At 37.6% G+C, this 13,854-nt stretch overlaps 2 protein-coding genes across 2 annotated transcripts in view; one reads left to right on the top strand and one right to left on the bottom strand.

Moving 5' to 3' along the window:
* shroom4 (shroom family member 4) overlaps positions 1-13,854 on the bottom strand; it is a 115,391-nt gene that overhangs the window by 91,783 nt on the left and 9,754 nt on the right. The window lies entirely within an intron of this gene.
* leap2 (liver-expressed antimicrobial peptide 2) lies at positions 9,813-12,839 on the top strand. Its single transcript, XM_044342423.1, has 3 exons — positions 9,813-10,424; positions 10,972-11,162; positions 12,046-12,839. Exons 1-3 carry the CDS (start codon positions 10,347-10,349, stop codon positions 12,098-12,100), a joined length of 324 nt encoding a protein of 107 aa, XP_044198358.1. The 5' UTR covers positions 9,813-10,346; the 3' UTR covers positions 12,101-12,839.

Here is a 13,854-nt window from a genome sequence, read left to right as displayed (position 1 = left end):
CTTTTAACATGCTTTTATTCTATGTAAGCAATCATTTTTAAGCAATAAGGTGCAGTAATGCAGAGAGTCCAACAGATGGCGCTCTTCACTAAGAACAAATGCTTATAAAGTTTAAACCAGCAGAAAAGAACCTAGTTTGTTTTATTGCTCACAGAAAAATGAAAGGAATATATTTGGACAACAACAAACCTCTCACATCTTTTAAAAAAAACCAGATAGGGTGTATTTATTGTGTGTCCAGTTTGCATGTAGTGATCTTTGTGGCCTCTGCGAAGGTTTCATGAACCTTCTTTTTCCTTGACCTTGCTATCAGAAGCCTTTGAGGAAGGTCATGTGAGATTTACATGAAGTAAACAGGTCAAACTGGGCACAAACAACTGAAGCGCGCCCTTTGTCATAAATATGTAGATAACTAATGTTTTCTCAAGTTATTGAGCCAGAAAGGAAAGGCTGAAAGAAAAACATCTCAACACATTTCCGTCCACGTCCTGATTTTGGGGTTTCTAATTTATCGCCAGTTGGCTTCTCTTCCTTTTTTGTTGTTTAGATTTCACAGGAATATTTTCTGGATCATTTGACTTTAGTTTTTGTTTCTTTGATGTGTCATGCCTGTAATCAAGCAGTTGAAGGGGTAGTTTAATGCAGAACCGGATAATTATTAAGTAGATGGTGATAAAACTGATAGGAATAAAGGAGTATAACAAAAACAACATGCAGAAATGATAAGAGGGAACAACGGGGCAAATGCAGAAAATCAGAAGAGATATATAGAAAAAAATCTATATATCGATTGTTTATATAAAAACAAAATGCCTTAAATACTGTCCTGTCCTTGTTGTTTCCTTTTATCTGCAAAAGCTTGTGAGTTTCTGAAAGGAATAATATTTTGTTGCATTAGTCACCTCACCCATGACCTGACCGACTTCTGTCTGACCATATTCATAAATAAATCCAAGCTTTTGTCCAAGTCCATTGAGGCTTCTGGTGAACAACAGCTGTGTTTGTAAGAGGAGATATATGGACAAGTATTTATGAAACCAGCCGCACATTTGAATAATTTTTGGGGATTTGAGGTGTAATGTTGAAGAATGACATATGTGCGAAGTCTGACATGTTCATCTGCTGAAGAGGGAAAGTTTCTCTGGGATCACCTTAAATCTCAGTTTTAAAAGTTTGCTTTTAAGAGCATTTTTGTGACAAGTTTGGAAACCAATCATGGTCCAGTCCAGTGAAGTAGGAGACATCTTGTGTCTGGAAGTTAAATTGGTCTTTAATGAGAGAGAAATATTCTAAGAATATGTACAAGGTAACTTGTTTTAAATAGAAAAACATATCAGGCACAAGTTATTATTCAAAGCAGACTATTTTAATATATTTTACAACATATCTGGAGGGAAGCTTGACTTGGAAAACCTGCACTATTCCTGCTTATGTTACTGAATGAGCTACAGTCGCACCGCAACAATCATATGGAAGTTATCTTCACTAGATCTCAAAGATGCCTGCAGATCTGGTTGCTGATAGATTTGTAACACGCCTGTCACCTACAGGTAATGGAAGAGAGTTTATATCAGTGTCAGAATTTTAATAATTCCTGCAAAGTATTTTTGCGCCCTGAAAACATAAATATCCCCTCAAATCAGTGCAATCGATCCTTATTTAGCAGATGAAGGACATGAGTCACCGTGTTATGAAACGCACTTTGCTCTGTATTGGACAGGTACTGTTAAGTGGGTCACAGAGAAGCCGTTCATTCATCGCTGTTTACCGACACTCACATGTCACATATCTATGTGGGTTGATTGACATACACACACACACACACACACACGTGTCTGTGCACGCATACACACACAGTCATGCAAATATACACACAAACAAGCACGGATGTTTTAAATATAGCCTTGATTTCTGTGTATTTCAATTTATGTGCTGCAATTTTGCATTAAAGTTGCCATAAACAGTAAATAAAGGTTGATTTGATAAGATTTCGTATATATATATCTGTATTCTACATTTACACATTTATAGTTTTTGGATAAAGAAGTCGTCCTCTGCTGTGCACTAAATGTTTCCAGGTGTAAGATGCAGTGAAATATGATGCTACAACACTTCTGCATCAGCAATATTTTCAGCTAACACAGCAGCAAATACGTTCATTCAAGTGTATTGCAGCAAGCAAAACAACAACAATTTAACGGGCAATAACCGAAATTGTAACGTCCCTGAGGCGCAATGTGACCTTGATAGGTTGTTTATCAATGCCTGTGACTCAGAATGAGTGCAGAGCTTTTTGGCTTTTAAAACTCACTTTCCAGTTAATATAAAATACACAAAAAAAGAGAAGTAAACAAACCCCTGGACTTTTTTGTTTATTTTTGAGCAAGATTGGGGTATTTTTTGTTATTTAAGGCAGGAAAATGGTTTGATTTCATTCCTTCTGACCTCTAAAATGATAAAAAGATATCTCCTTTTTTGTGATTTGGATCTGTCTAGGGGTATAGGAAAGTCTATCTACATTTTCTACCACTTAGATATATGTGCAAACATATCAGAGGTACAAATTTAATTTGAATTGCAACAACAACATGGCACAAATGGGGGTAAAATCAGGTTACAAAAAAGCAAAAGAAAGAAATTACATCAATGACACTTTAATAAGAGTTTAGTGAGTAAAGAAATGTTTAATTCAGGCACAGTCTGTTCTTATTCTGCTCCAGGCTCCACAGTGCTGCTCTGTTACCGTAACTCTGTTATTGAGTGACTGGAAACCTTCAGTTTTACGGGACCTCCGTGTGTCTATTTCCTGAAGGGTTTTTTGTGCGCGTGTCGTTTTGTCCTTCTTATCTTAATCTGCTGAGACAGATGTTACAGAAATCACACACTCAAAAGCACACGTTAGCGAGACTGATTCCCGTAAACGTCTCGCACACAGAGGGAAGAAGTGACCTGTTACTAATCACATTAGACAGAAGCCAGACACAGAGACAGAAAGGTCGGTTATTACAGGGAGAGGCGGCTGGAGTAAAAATGTGTGTGTATGTTGTAAGCGGTGAAGTGAGTCACACAGGGCGATGGATGTTTGCATTTACTGTATGCTGGGTGTCATTGTTTTTTTACACAATACCTGGAATTAGTAAAGCTTTTTATCTCCTATGTGAGCAACAGATCTAGATTACTGTTTATTTAAACAGGCATCATGAGAACCTGTATAGTGAATCACCACAAGTGTGGTTAACATATTATACTGTTACCTGTGCCCTTATCTATGGAAGTTTAGCATGTTAACATGCATGTATGGGCTGCAACTAACACTGTCAATTAATTTGTCAATTATATTATATAATTAATCATAATTAGTCAATTATATGTTAAGTCTATAAAATTTTCCAGTCCAAGGTGACATCTTCAAATATCTTAAAACAGTTTAAAACCCCAAAATATACGTTTAACAAAGATCCAAAACAGAGAAAATCAACAAATCTTCACATATGAGAAGCTGAAACAAGAATATTTGCCACAATTACTGTCATTTCCCATTTATCAGCTAATCAATGAATCCACTAATCGTTGCAGCACTACAGGCTTGGTCATTGGATGCTAACATACTGACATTTAAAACCAGTAACCACCACTAACTCAATAGAGACCATTAGCCGCATCCCACTGGGACCACATTTAGCCAGAGTCTTCAAGAACTCAGCATTTACCACAAACCATTAAACACCAACAGGAAGAGGAAAACTTTTGTGGTGTATGACATCATCATGACATCAGATCGCATGTGATGCATCGTTGAAACAACAAAGACCCTGGAAAAGACTGAACAAACACGGGAACCAGACAACATTGAAAGATCAAGGAGGACAGAGAGACAATCTTTGAGCAGAGACAGAATGAAGGTCATGAACTTTGTTTGACCTGTTTGTGGAGCTGGATGAAAAGTCAGACGATCACCTTGCCGCTGTAGTCTGGTTAGAAATATAATAATTAATGTGAATCCTTATTTATTAGTAAAAATCTAGATGTTACATCCTTGTGAGTACATTATAAAGTAAAGCATCACTGGTATCCATTCCCTTAAATGCAACCCCAAATTCAAATGTTTCTCTTCATCATGTGAGATGTTGCACGGTGGTTGGCCCAATTCCCATCCTGGACAATATAGACATAAAAAAAAAATGTAAATTACAGATATTTAGACTGTGTGCACAGACCAAAGTCGCCTTCCTTGCATCACGTACCAATGAACCTGGACTCACTTCTGTTACGGGTTGACAGGTTGCCAGATCAGACAAACATAGAACAGCAAACAGAGCTCCTGAATCTACAGAGTTTATGTAGCACATTACTGAGAAATAGATATAAATACGGAGCTGTAAAAAGAAAAGCTGGGAAAATGATACTTAATACTGAGGTTGATAAAAACAGAGCTGCTCAAGTGGCAGAAAACTCTTGGTTGGACAACTTGGTGGGGAAAGATGGAAAATATGTTTTTTGTTAGTTAACAAGCTGATCAGCCATAGGAAAAGAGATTTGACTGGTAATGATCCAAATTCATAATTTACAGACTAAGCAAAAAGGCTTATTATCATTTACTCCAGCAGGATCATTTGACAAGCCACAATACACCACAACACCAAAGCATCTGAGGCAATAAAATCCCAAAGGTTTTTTTGACTTAAGGCTGTCTTTTGGCTTTGTAAAATTCAACCGCCTTACATGAGAACAAATCTATGGATTCACCCGTGAGGCAGCCGTACCACCACAAATCTGCAGTTCAGTTGGGATAAAGCTACACGGGTTGTATGCAAACTAATGACATGTTAGCTTTCATACATTTGAAGTTGATTATTTTTAAGCCACATAAGCAGCATAAGCATAAGTGGGAATTCTTGCCTTTCAGTCATGCATCATGGCATCACTATTTTCAAAGAGAAATCAACTAATTTCAGTGTCACTGTAACTGCTGTAAATTTGTCAAATTTGAGGCCCAAATTTGCACCATTGACAAATAGCAAACCACAGTGCTAACCTTTAAATGAACAGAGAGCCAGAGACTCCAAAACAGGAAGTTATCGTAGTTTTTCAGCTTGTTGCACCGTCCACTTTTATATACCGAAATATAAAAACTGCTCTACAAACGAGGTATGTCAACAAGTTATGAAACAGGAGTCAATGGCACAATTATGTCTTGTGGATAAACTTTCTTTGCTTATTTTTCTGTTAGCAACCGAGCTAGCTAGTCTGCTAACTGACAGGCGAAGAAGTGCTAGCACGTTGTGGTCACCAAGTCTTTATTTGAACTTATTTGAACTTTTAAGTGGGCCCTAGTAATCAAATTTTTGCTTAACTTTGTCTAAGATTGATTATTTTGCTCCACTTTAATTCGTTAAATGAGATTAGGCTACTGGGTATTTTCTGGTGCAATTAGCCTGTGAAATACTTGTACAACTCCTATCCACAATCTAATACATGCTAATGATAGTTATAAATTTGTATAGCAAATACAGTGCAGCTTTAAGACTTAATAATGATCAGAATTACAATAATTACAGTTAAAATTGAAATATGCGTATTATGCAACCCTGCTGAAAAAACAGCATAGACTAGCTTAAGTTGGTTGCTGGTTTTAGCTGGTCTTAGCTGGTGTTAAGCTGGTTTAGTTGGTTTACCAGGCAGGACAAGCTGGTCAGGCTGGTCTATGCTGGTTTTCTCAACAGGGAACAGCTCATTAAATAATCTTTGGTTCCCTGATTGTAAAATCATAGGTTCTTTTGATCTAAGTTACTTCTGATTACTTTTTAAGAGAGATAAGATATAAGCACTGCCAGAGTCACCATATCCACTTATCAGGGAAGTATTGGCTTTGACTCAAGGCCTGTCCATATTTATAGAGCTTTCTGGGTAACAAACTTCTGTGAACGTCACCCTGCAGAGTCCACATGCGGACTAAAAACTGGTCAGGTGAGGTCATGCCTGCAACTTTCCTTCGATCCGTTTCATTCCCTCTTACTTCATGGCAATCAGAGTTTGAAGTTCAGACGTCACTGGATGGTCAGAGAGTTTTTTTGGGTTTTTTTTCTGACCAGAGGATGGTGGCGTGACCAAGAAAGGAAACAGGGCTCAGTCAGTCCATAAAGGCTCCAGTCTCTGCTGAAGTGCCCTTTAGCAACATAGTGAATTCCCTCCCATAAAATAAAATGTACATTAAAATGGAGAGTGTGCATCTTTAAGGTCTTTGTAGGAGAGATCTCAATGAAATAAAAGCAAAAAATTAATAGTTAGAACCTACGCAGTATCTTTAAATTTCTATTCATGCAATATTAACGTATTGTCTCTGATTTTGCAGCCGCTGGGCTTCATCTGATGATTAAAGCGTAAATCAGGAACTTTGTCCATGTTTTTGTCCTCTGCAGGAGCAACAGGTCAACGGCAGAGATGGTCTCCAAGTAGCAAATATTGCAAAGATTATGTGTAATTTTAACACCTAAAAACAATACAACATTGTTGTACAGGAGGCACCTGACAAGCCATGAAACTCATAATTTCTCACTAGAGACATTCTTCACGACACAGATTGATATAATTGTAAAGTTGGACACTGTTTTGCTCAATAGGTATTGAGCAAAATCAAAATGAAAGCTATCACAAGCTTTTAAAATCCTTGTGTTCAAGTTGACAAATGTACAAACTATAAAGAGTCAAGTAAAGGTCTGTGGCTAAGCTGGAAACCAGAGTAACAATGGTGGCAATGGTAAAAGTTCACTGTCGTCAAGTGATAATACACCCGCTCACTTTAAGGTAACTTCAAGGTAACCAAAGTTCAGCTGTCAGCACAGGTCATATTCAGTGTGATCTACAATATGTGTAGTCAGGACTTTGATAGAGTTGGAGTTAATATTTTAAATCCAGATTTTCTAAATGATTTTATTTAGCTTAATTTAAATCTTTTCACTATAAAGATGAATATAAATCAAGACCACATCACAGGAAAAAGGCATAAAGCAAATAGAAATGCATTGTGTCTATGACATCATGACATTGATAACTATCAACTGATAAGCATGAGAATCATTATATAACAATGAAAGTGCCCTATAAAATGTGATTATTTTATGATCACTGATGCCTGAAATAGATTGTGTGTGGAGTGCCAATATAACTCAACTGCGTATTTATCTGATTTAAATATTTAAACTAGTTGCGTAACACTTTGCATCTCTTTTTTTTTACTAACTCTATATTCTGAAACTTCTCTATATCTGCAGACTGACTCAGCCTGTCAAGTCCGATGAGTCATGCTTGGCGATAATATGTGATGCAGATGTTCTGAGTTTATGTAGAGCAGGATTCCTGTCAGTCTCGTGCACCTCTGGGGGGCCTTTCAGTGAACAACCTAACAGGAATCAGCAAAGGAATTTTCCATTGCATCCATCTGTGATCCTCTGTGCTCCTTTCATTAAATCGACTGTTCTTTTCCTCTCTTTTTCATTTCTCTGAGTGTTAAAACACACTTTTGTTGTGACTCCTTCGGGAAAAAACATCCCTGACTCTTCCAGGCTGACCTAGATTGCCGTTGCAATCTAGGTCGTTTGGATAAAACTTGTAATAGGAACATTATTGTTATTGTGATATTATACTATAATACTGTGATTTTTTCGTTCAGAGGCCAAATTCGATGACGTTTTGACCCACAAAACCAACTCAAAAGCCTTGATACTCTTTAAAAACAGTCCTGCTGGAAACTGAGTTCCTGAATTCTTGCAAAGACAACCTTCAGGTTTTCATTTTGTTGTGAACCATGAAATGCAAATGTCCTGCAAAAATGTTGGCGCGTTGACCTTTGTCTTACTAACCCAGTTGATGAGTTCCAGCCATGTGCACGCAGGCTCCCGTTTTTATTACCCAGTCCAGGTTCACTCAACACAATACGCCTGACACACTGCATTGTGGATGTTTAATGCAAGAAGCCTGCAGCAGAGTTCTGAGCATCTTTCAAGCCAGTTATCAAAGTCTAAAATTTGCAGACAGAAGTGCACAAGTGTGTACTTGGTGGGTCACGTGTATAATTAGGAAATGCCACAACCTATTGATCCCTTTGTAGTTAAGATTAGGACGACTCCTGTCACTGCCCTCGACCAAGGCCTGACCTTGGGACTGGACTTGGTCCCCATGCAAGCGCTGCTGTGTGCCTGCTTACCTCTCCTAAACAGCTAATATAGAGGAGTTAGTTACATGTATACTTCATTACTCTCAACATGGATTGATAAACACAACATAAACATAACTGATTGCAACTTTGAGAGTTTGACTTGCAAAAAATAATCGTCTTTTAGCCCAAATGGGAATGTGCCGAAGTGTATTATCCCCATTTTATCAAACATACACACAAATCCAGAATGTATTCATGTGGACTATCAGCTTTCACATCATCACTGTCCAATGAAATGTAAAAAAGGAAAAGCAGCCTTGTCTTCGATATTGCTGACAATGCATTATTCAAGATGATTCTGTGGGGTTTTAAGCCTAAAACTTTATCTTAGGCTTTACCATTTTATCTGAAAGTATAAAGTCAAACTGAAATTTGAATTCTCCTCACTTTTTGTGTATACAAACTGATACTGCAGCTATTGTGCATATTTTAAAAACAATATATCATTTGTGGATGTACTGTATTTGACCTCTGAGTGGAAATTTCCCATGGCAATGGCCGACAACTGAGAGCTGTAAAAGTCCAGGGTACACTACCATATAGCAGATAGCTGTTTTCCACATAGTTTCAGCTGTCTATCATTAGCGATTTAAACCATCTGTCCTGTTACAACATCAAGGAGGATTCATCATGCTGTCAAGTTTGTCTTCCACTTGACAAATGGAAGCTTGTTAGCCTAGCTTGCTAGCATTAGCTTTGATTCCCACTGGATGCTACTTTTAGTTCATGTTAAAGCTGCTGAGTCAGGACAAGGGTGTTTAGCTAACGGTAGCTGTCTGTCTTTAGCTGTGGTGGTGGGAAATGATGTAGTGTGGACATAAGCGCTGGCAGGCAAATATTTTGTCGTTCAGGACAGACCGCAACTATTTTTAGTACCTTCAAAGTGATATTGCACCAACATCGCCAGTTGGTACCAAAATTCATGCCAAATGGAGAACACCAACATAGAGGATGCTAACCCTGCAACCAAACACCAAGGTTACATGTTCTGATATTCTAATTTCTCAGCAGAAATTAATTTTACAAACATGGCTATGGATGGTTTTCTCTGGACTGCACACAGACATGAGTCCAGACTTGTCTTCAGGTTGAAGACAGACCAGTATTCAAATATATGAAACACACATTCTGTACGCATTAGTCACGTGCCGGGGTCGTATGTACTGTGTACGTGCTTATGTAAATCACTCCTGCTGTGTTCATCCATAGTATTCAGGCTGTGTATGTTGTATAAGTGGGACTGCCAGATTGCGTCAGGTCATGGGCATCGGTAGACAAAGCAGATTGATAAAGTCTTATCTTAGTGCAAGTTGATCTTAGTGGCCCTTTAAACCCTCTTCACCGAGCTGCGTCTCTCTGTTGCCGTTCCTTAATGTTACGACCACGTGTGCTGTTTCTGGCTCACGTTATCTGTCTTAAATCGTTGAATCGTTTGAATGTTAAAAAATAGTGAGGAAATTACGTTCACAATTTGTCAGAGGCCACAGTGACATCTTCAATTTGCTTGTTTTGTTTGACTAACAGTCTAAAGCATTAAGATTTTCATTTTACTGCCATATATGACAAAAAAGAACAGCAAATGATGGAAACAATTATAAAAATAGTTAATTGTCTGTGTAAAAGAAGATAAAGAGAAAAAGTGTGTTTGTGTTTGAGAAATTGAGACAGAGTGAGGAGGAGTGATAGTGTTGAATGGCCTAATTTAAGGAAATGACTATTTTTCCGCAAACACATGTCACATTTGAGCCAGAAAAGACAGATGAGAGAGAGAGAGAGAGAGAGAGAGAGAGAGAGAGAGAGAGAGAGAGGTTGACGACACATCGTGGACTGTGACTCTTTCTCTCTCCCTCCCTCTTGCTGTCTCTCTCCTGGGATCATGGCCTGTCTATATAAAGGACAACCCAGCCTTCTCGCCGGTGCCACAGCTGAGTTTGCTGAGCCAGGCTGACTTGAAGAGACCTCCAGCGACCCTCCGACTAATGAACACCTGACTGACACGACTTCCAGAGTCACTTACTAGGACTCGAGACTCTTCCAGAAAAGTTGGAGAAGGTTTGGAGATCAGGGAAGTCAGATTTCCTCAAGACTGAAGAGCAGCAGAACACTTGAGTCCCCAAAAGAGCGTAAAAAGATGCAGGAGAAAGTCTTCTTCACCCAAAGGAAAGCAGCAGTAGCACTTTGCCTTGTGCTGCTAATGCTGGCTCAGCAGGTGAGCAGTTGAACAGTCTTGACTTGAAGGAACAGTTGTGATCACTAAATCCAGATAAGAAATGTGTCTGGTGTTAAATCAAATGATGGATGAGATTATTAAAGGATGGATTTATGTTCAAAGGGGGATTTCTTGTCTCTTGTTAGTGCAAACCGCAATCCAGTTTTCTGTGTTTTGAGTATTTGAAACAGATGTTGCACACTGCAAAAAAAATAAGATTGATTAAAGGAATCCAGATGAATCTATAAGGAGAAATAGAGCTTGAAGGTTTTTTTTTAGAAAATGCAACACAAGTAAGACATATTTGTGGGGCAAGAAAAAAGATAAAACATGAAAGTGCAAATCTCAAGGGCAACTTACTAGCTGATGAAGACTCTGAGATGCGGAAAAAGCTACAAAGTGAACATTTAGTTAAGATTGTTTTTTCAGAAGTGAGATATTTGGAATATATATACTCAGATTTACATGTTTAAATGTGTATTAAATGCATTTTGTTTCTTTGTTTCCTGCTTGGTTCTTTGCTAATGCACTTTTTTGTGTCCATCAGGTGTGTGCAGGTCCGTTGGCGTCTCGGGTCCAGTCCAGTTCTGACCGCAGTGCGGATTCACGGGGCGAACACACCGTCGTCCACACTCTGAGGAGGATAGCTCGGATGACCCCGCTGTGGAGGATCATGAACAGTAAACCATTCGGAGCTTACTGCCGGAACAACTACGAATGCTCCACAGGACTCTGCAGGTAAATGTGCCTCTTTGTATAAATGACCCTTTGTGAAACATGTAATAACCCATCATGTCTGAAGTTAAAAATGTTATTAAGTCATTTATTAAGGGTTTAATTCATTAAGTCTGCAGCTGTAAGTGTTGATAAGTTGTTAATAAATAGATTTTGGTCCAGATCAAACAGTCCAACCCATCTAAGGGATTTTTCACAACCTGGCAACCCAAATGTTCTTATTAACAGCTTATAACTGTTTTATAAAGCATAAGTAAGCCATTAATTAACCGTTAATAAAGCCATTAGTAACAATAAACCCCTTATAAGGGGCTCTATATAAGAAAGTGATACCAAATTGGGTCATTAACAAGTAAATAAGTTGAGAAATGTTTAGTGGAAGCATTAGATGTCAGTTTTTTCATTGAGTATGTTTGCATAATCTCTATTTAAGATACATTTAAAACCACATCCACAAGGCTACATTTTGTTTTCTTGCATCTCCATGAGGATCTCTGCATCTAAAACTGAAAGACAATGAATCTGAGTGAAAGCAGGAAATGTAAAGTTTACTAACTGCTACAGTAACCAACTGAAATTGATCAGCAAATGCAGCTTAGACCTGGTTGCTGTTTAACTAATCTTGCCGGTTGTGCTAGTTTTTAGCTAACAACCTTCACATAATCAATGTCTTATAACTTATCAATAAAGCATATTAGCATATGTGAGGAAAAATAGCACCAAATGTATGACATTAATCTTTAATTTTATATCGCTGCACTTTGAGAGGACACATCTAACAAATCTTACTGTACTGTTATGCTGCTGAACTAAATACCTTGGAGATTTGTGAAATGAATCCCATCTCATTTATTTATTTATATATTTTTTTGTTTTTCCTCTTCAGGGCGGGACACTGCTCCACCAACCACCGCTCCCTCTCAGAGGCCGTCAACTACTAGCCCCCAGACGTCAGCGTGTTTACATGAGTGTACAGCCATAATCCTTATGATTACTGGGATATGAACTCATCCAGGCCTTTTTAAGAATGGGATTTTGCATTCATATGCTGTGCTATTGTGTTGCTGATGTTATCTACATATTCTTAAATAGCAGGTCCGAGAAAAGGCATGTGAGGGAGGGGGGGGGCAATCAATGCTCCACCTGATCACATTTCAAATGGCAAAACTGAGAAATATCGCTAGAATTAAGACAACAGGAGGTTGGCTGAGGCAATGGGTAAAGTGCAAAAGTGTAAAAGTGTAAGAAGGGAGTCATTATGTCTTTCATACTTGATATTTTCTATAATAGGATGTGATCATTAGTGGCTGAGAATTCACTAACAAGTCAGGTTTTAAACAAGGGTACAAACAACTGCAAATATTTAAAATTCCAGCACTGTTGACCAAAACTTTCCAGCTATTTTTAAGAGAGCTCAGAGTTTGTGATTCAAGGTTTTTAATCTTGCAGGCTGTGTCCTACCAAAGACTGTGGCCTTGAACTTAACTCCACACAAGATATTATTAAGTCTGATGTCTGCATTGCTTCGTAACAATGTTTTATAGCTGACATCCTGTTGTTTCACTAATATATCACATCTTTGACACGACACATTTCTAAAAATTTTGCAACTTTCTAGATATAAAACCAGAAGATTCTGGTAATTTCATGAAGGCAAAGCAAACTTTTTTTTTTTTTTTTAGCAATGAGACTCCTTATCTGTTGGTTATTTTTGTGACAGATAATGATGGAGACGGTGCAGCACACAGAGGGAAGACTCTGTGTCTTTTAGAGGCTCTTGACCTCTACATTTTTCTAGATTTCATCATTACTGTCTCGTGTCATACATGATAAGTTATCTCTTGACTGTGTGCTTGGAAAGTCTTATCATTCCACTGATAATGTGCTGCATGGAAACACATAGGCTTCCCTTTTCATCTGTATAATGTGTAGGGTAGGATAGATACAGTGGGGTTACTGCGTTTTTCCTGATTAGTTGTCTTTTTTTCCCAATTCTGGCAACAATTATCAATTATAGCACTAAATTTGTCATCTTAAACCCAAGAATTAAAAAAAACAAGACAAAATCGTGACTAAGAGTTTGAGAAATAGTGACAAAAGGGTTCAAAAATGAGAAAAATGTCAATCGGGTGTTGAAATTGAGAAATAGATGGGAAAAAATGAAAGAAAGGGAGCAAAGGTTACAAAATATTGATGCAATGCTCAAGTCCCCTCAACATTTTCATATCTTTATGTTGTTTATTTTATTTTTTATATATATATTTAAAGTGGGCAGAGCTTCTCGTTAAAAAAAAATCAATTTTAATTCAGACGCCACTTCGTCTGCTGAGCTCAGCGTTATTGAAATACAAATATTTTATGAATACAATAGAATAAATGAAAAATACAGTAAACATTATTTACAATTTCTATAATGCATGCATATTAAGTTTGTGTAATTTACATCCTGCAATGATTCTTAGATATTTTATTTATTCTATCCATTGTTTAAATGTCAGAAATGTATCCCTTTGCATCATTTTATTTCGTTTTTTTTTTTAACTGTTTATATTTTAATGGTTTGTTTTAGAATAATCAATCATCCAGACTGGATTTTTTTTCAACTTTTCCAGTGAGAACTTTTAGATATTTACTTGCTCAGACAATCTTACATTTGTAACCAATAACAGAAATGTAGTAATGTAGAAGATGTATC

This window comes from Thunnus albacares, chromosome 22, assembly GCF_914725855.1.
Source record: "Thunnus albacares chromosome 22, fThuAlb1.1, whole genome shotgun sequence".
In the NCBI taxonomy this organism is placed as follows: Eukaryota; Metazoa; Chordata; class Actinopteri; order Scombriformes; family Scombridae; genus Thunnus; species Thunnus albacares.
Note: the sequence above shows the minus strand (reverse complement) of the source record. Positions and strands in the feature narration are given on the sequence as shown.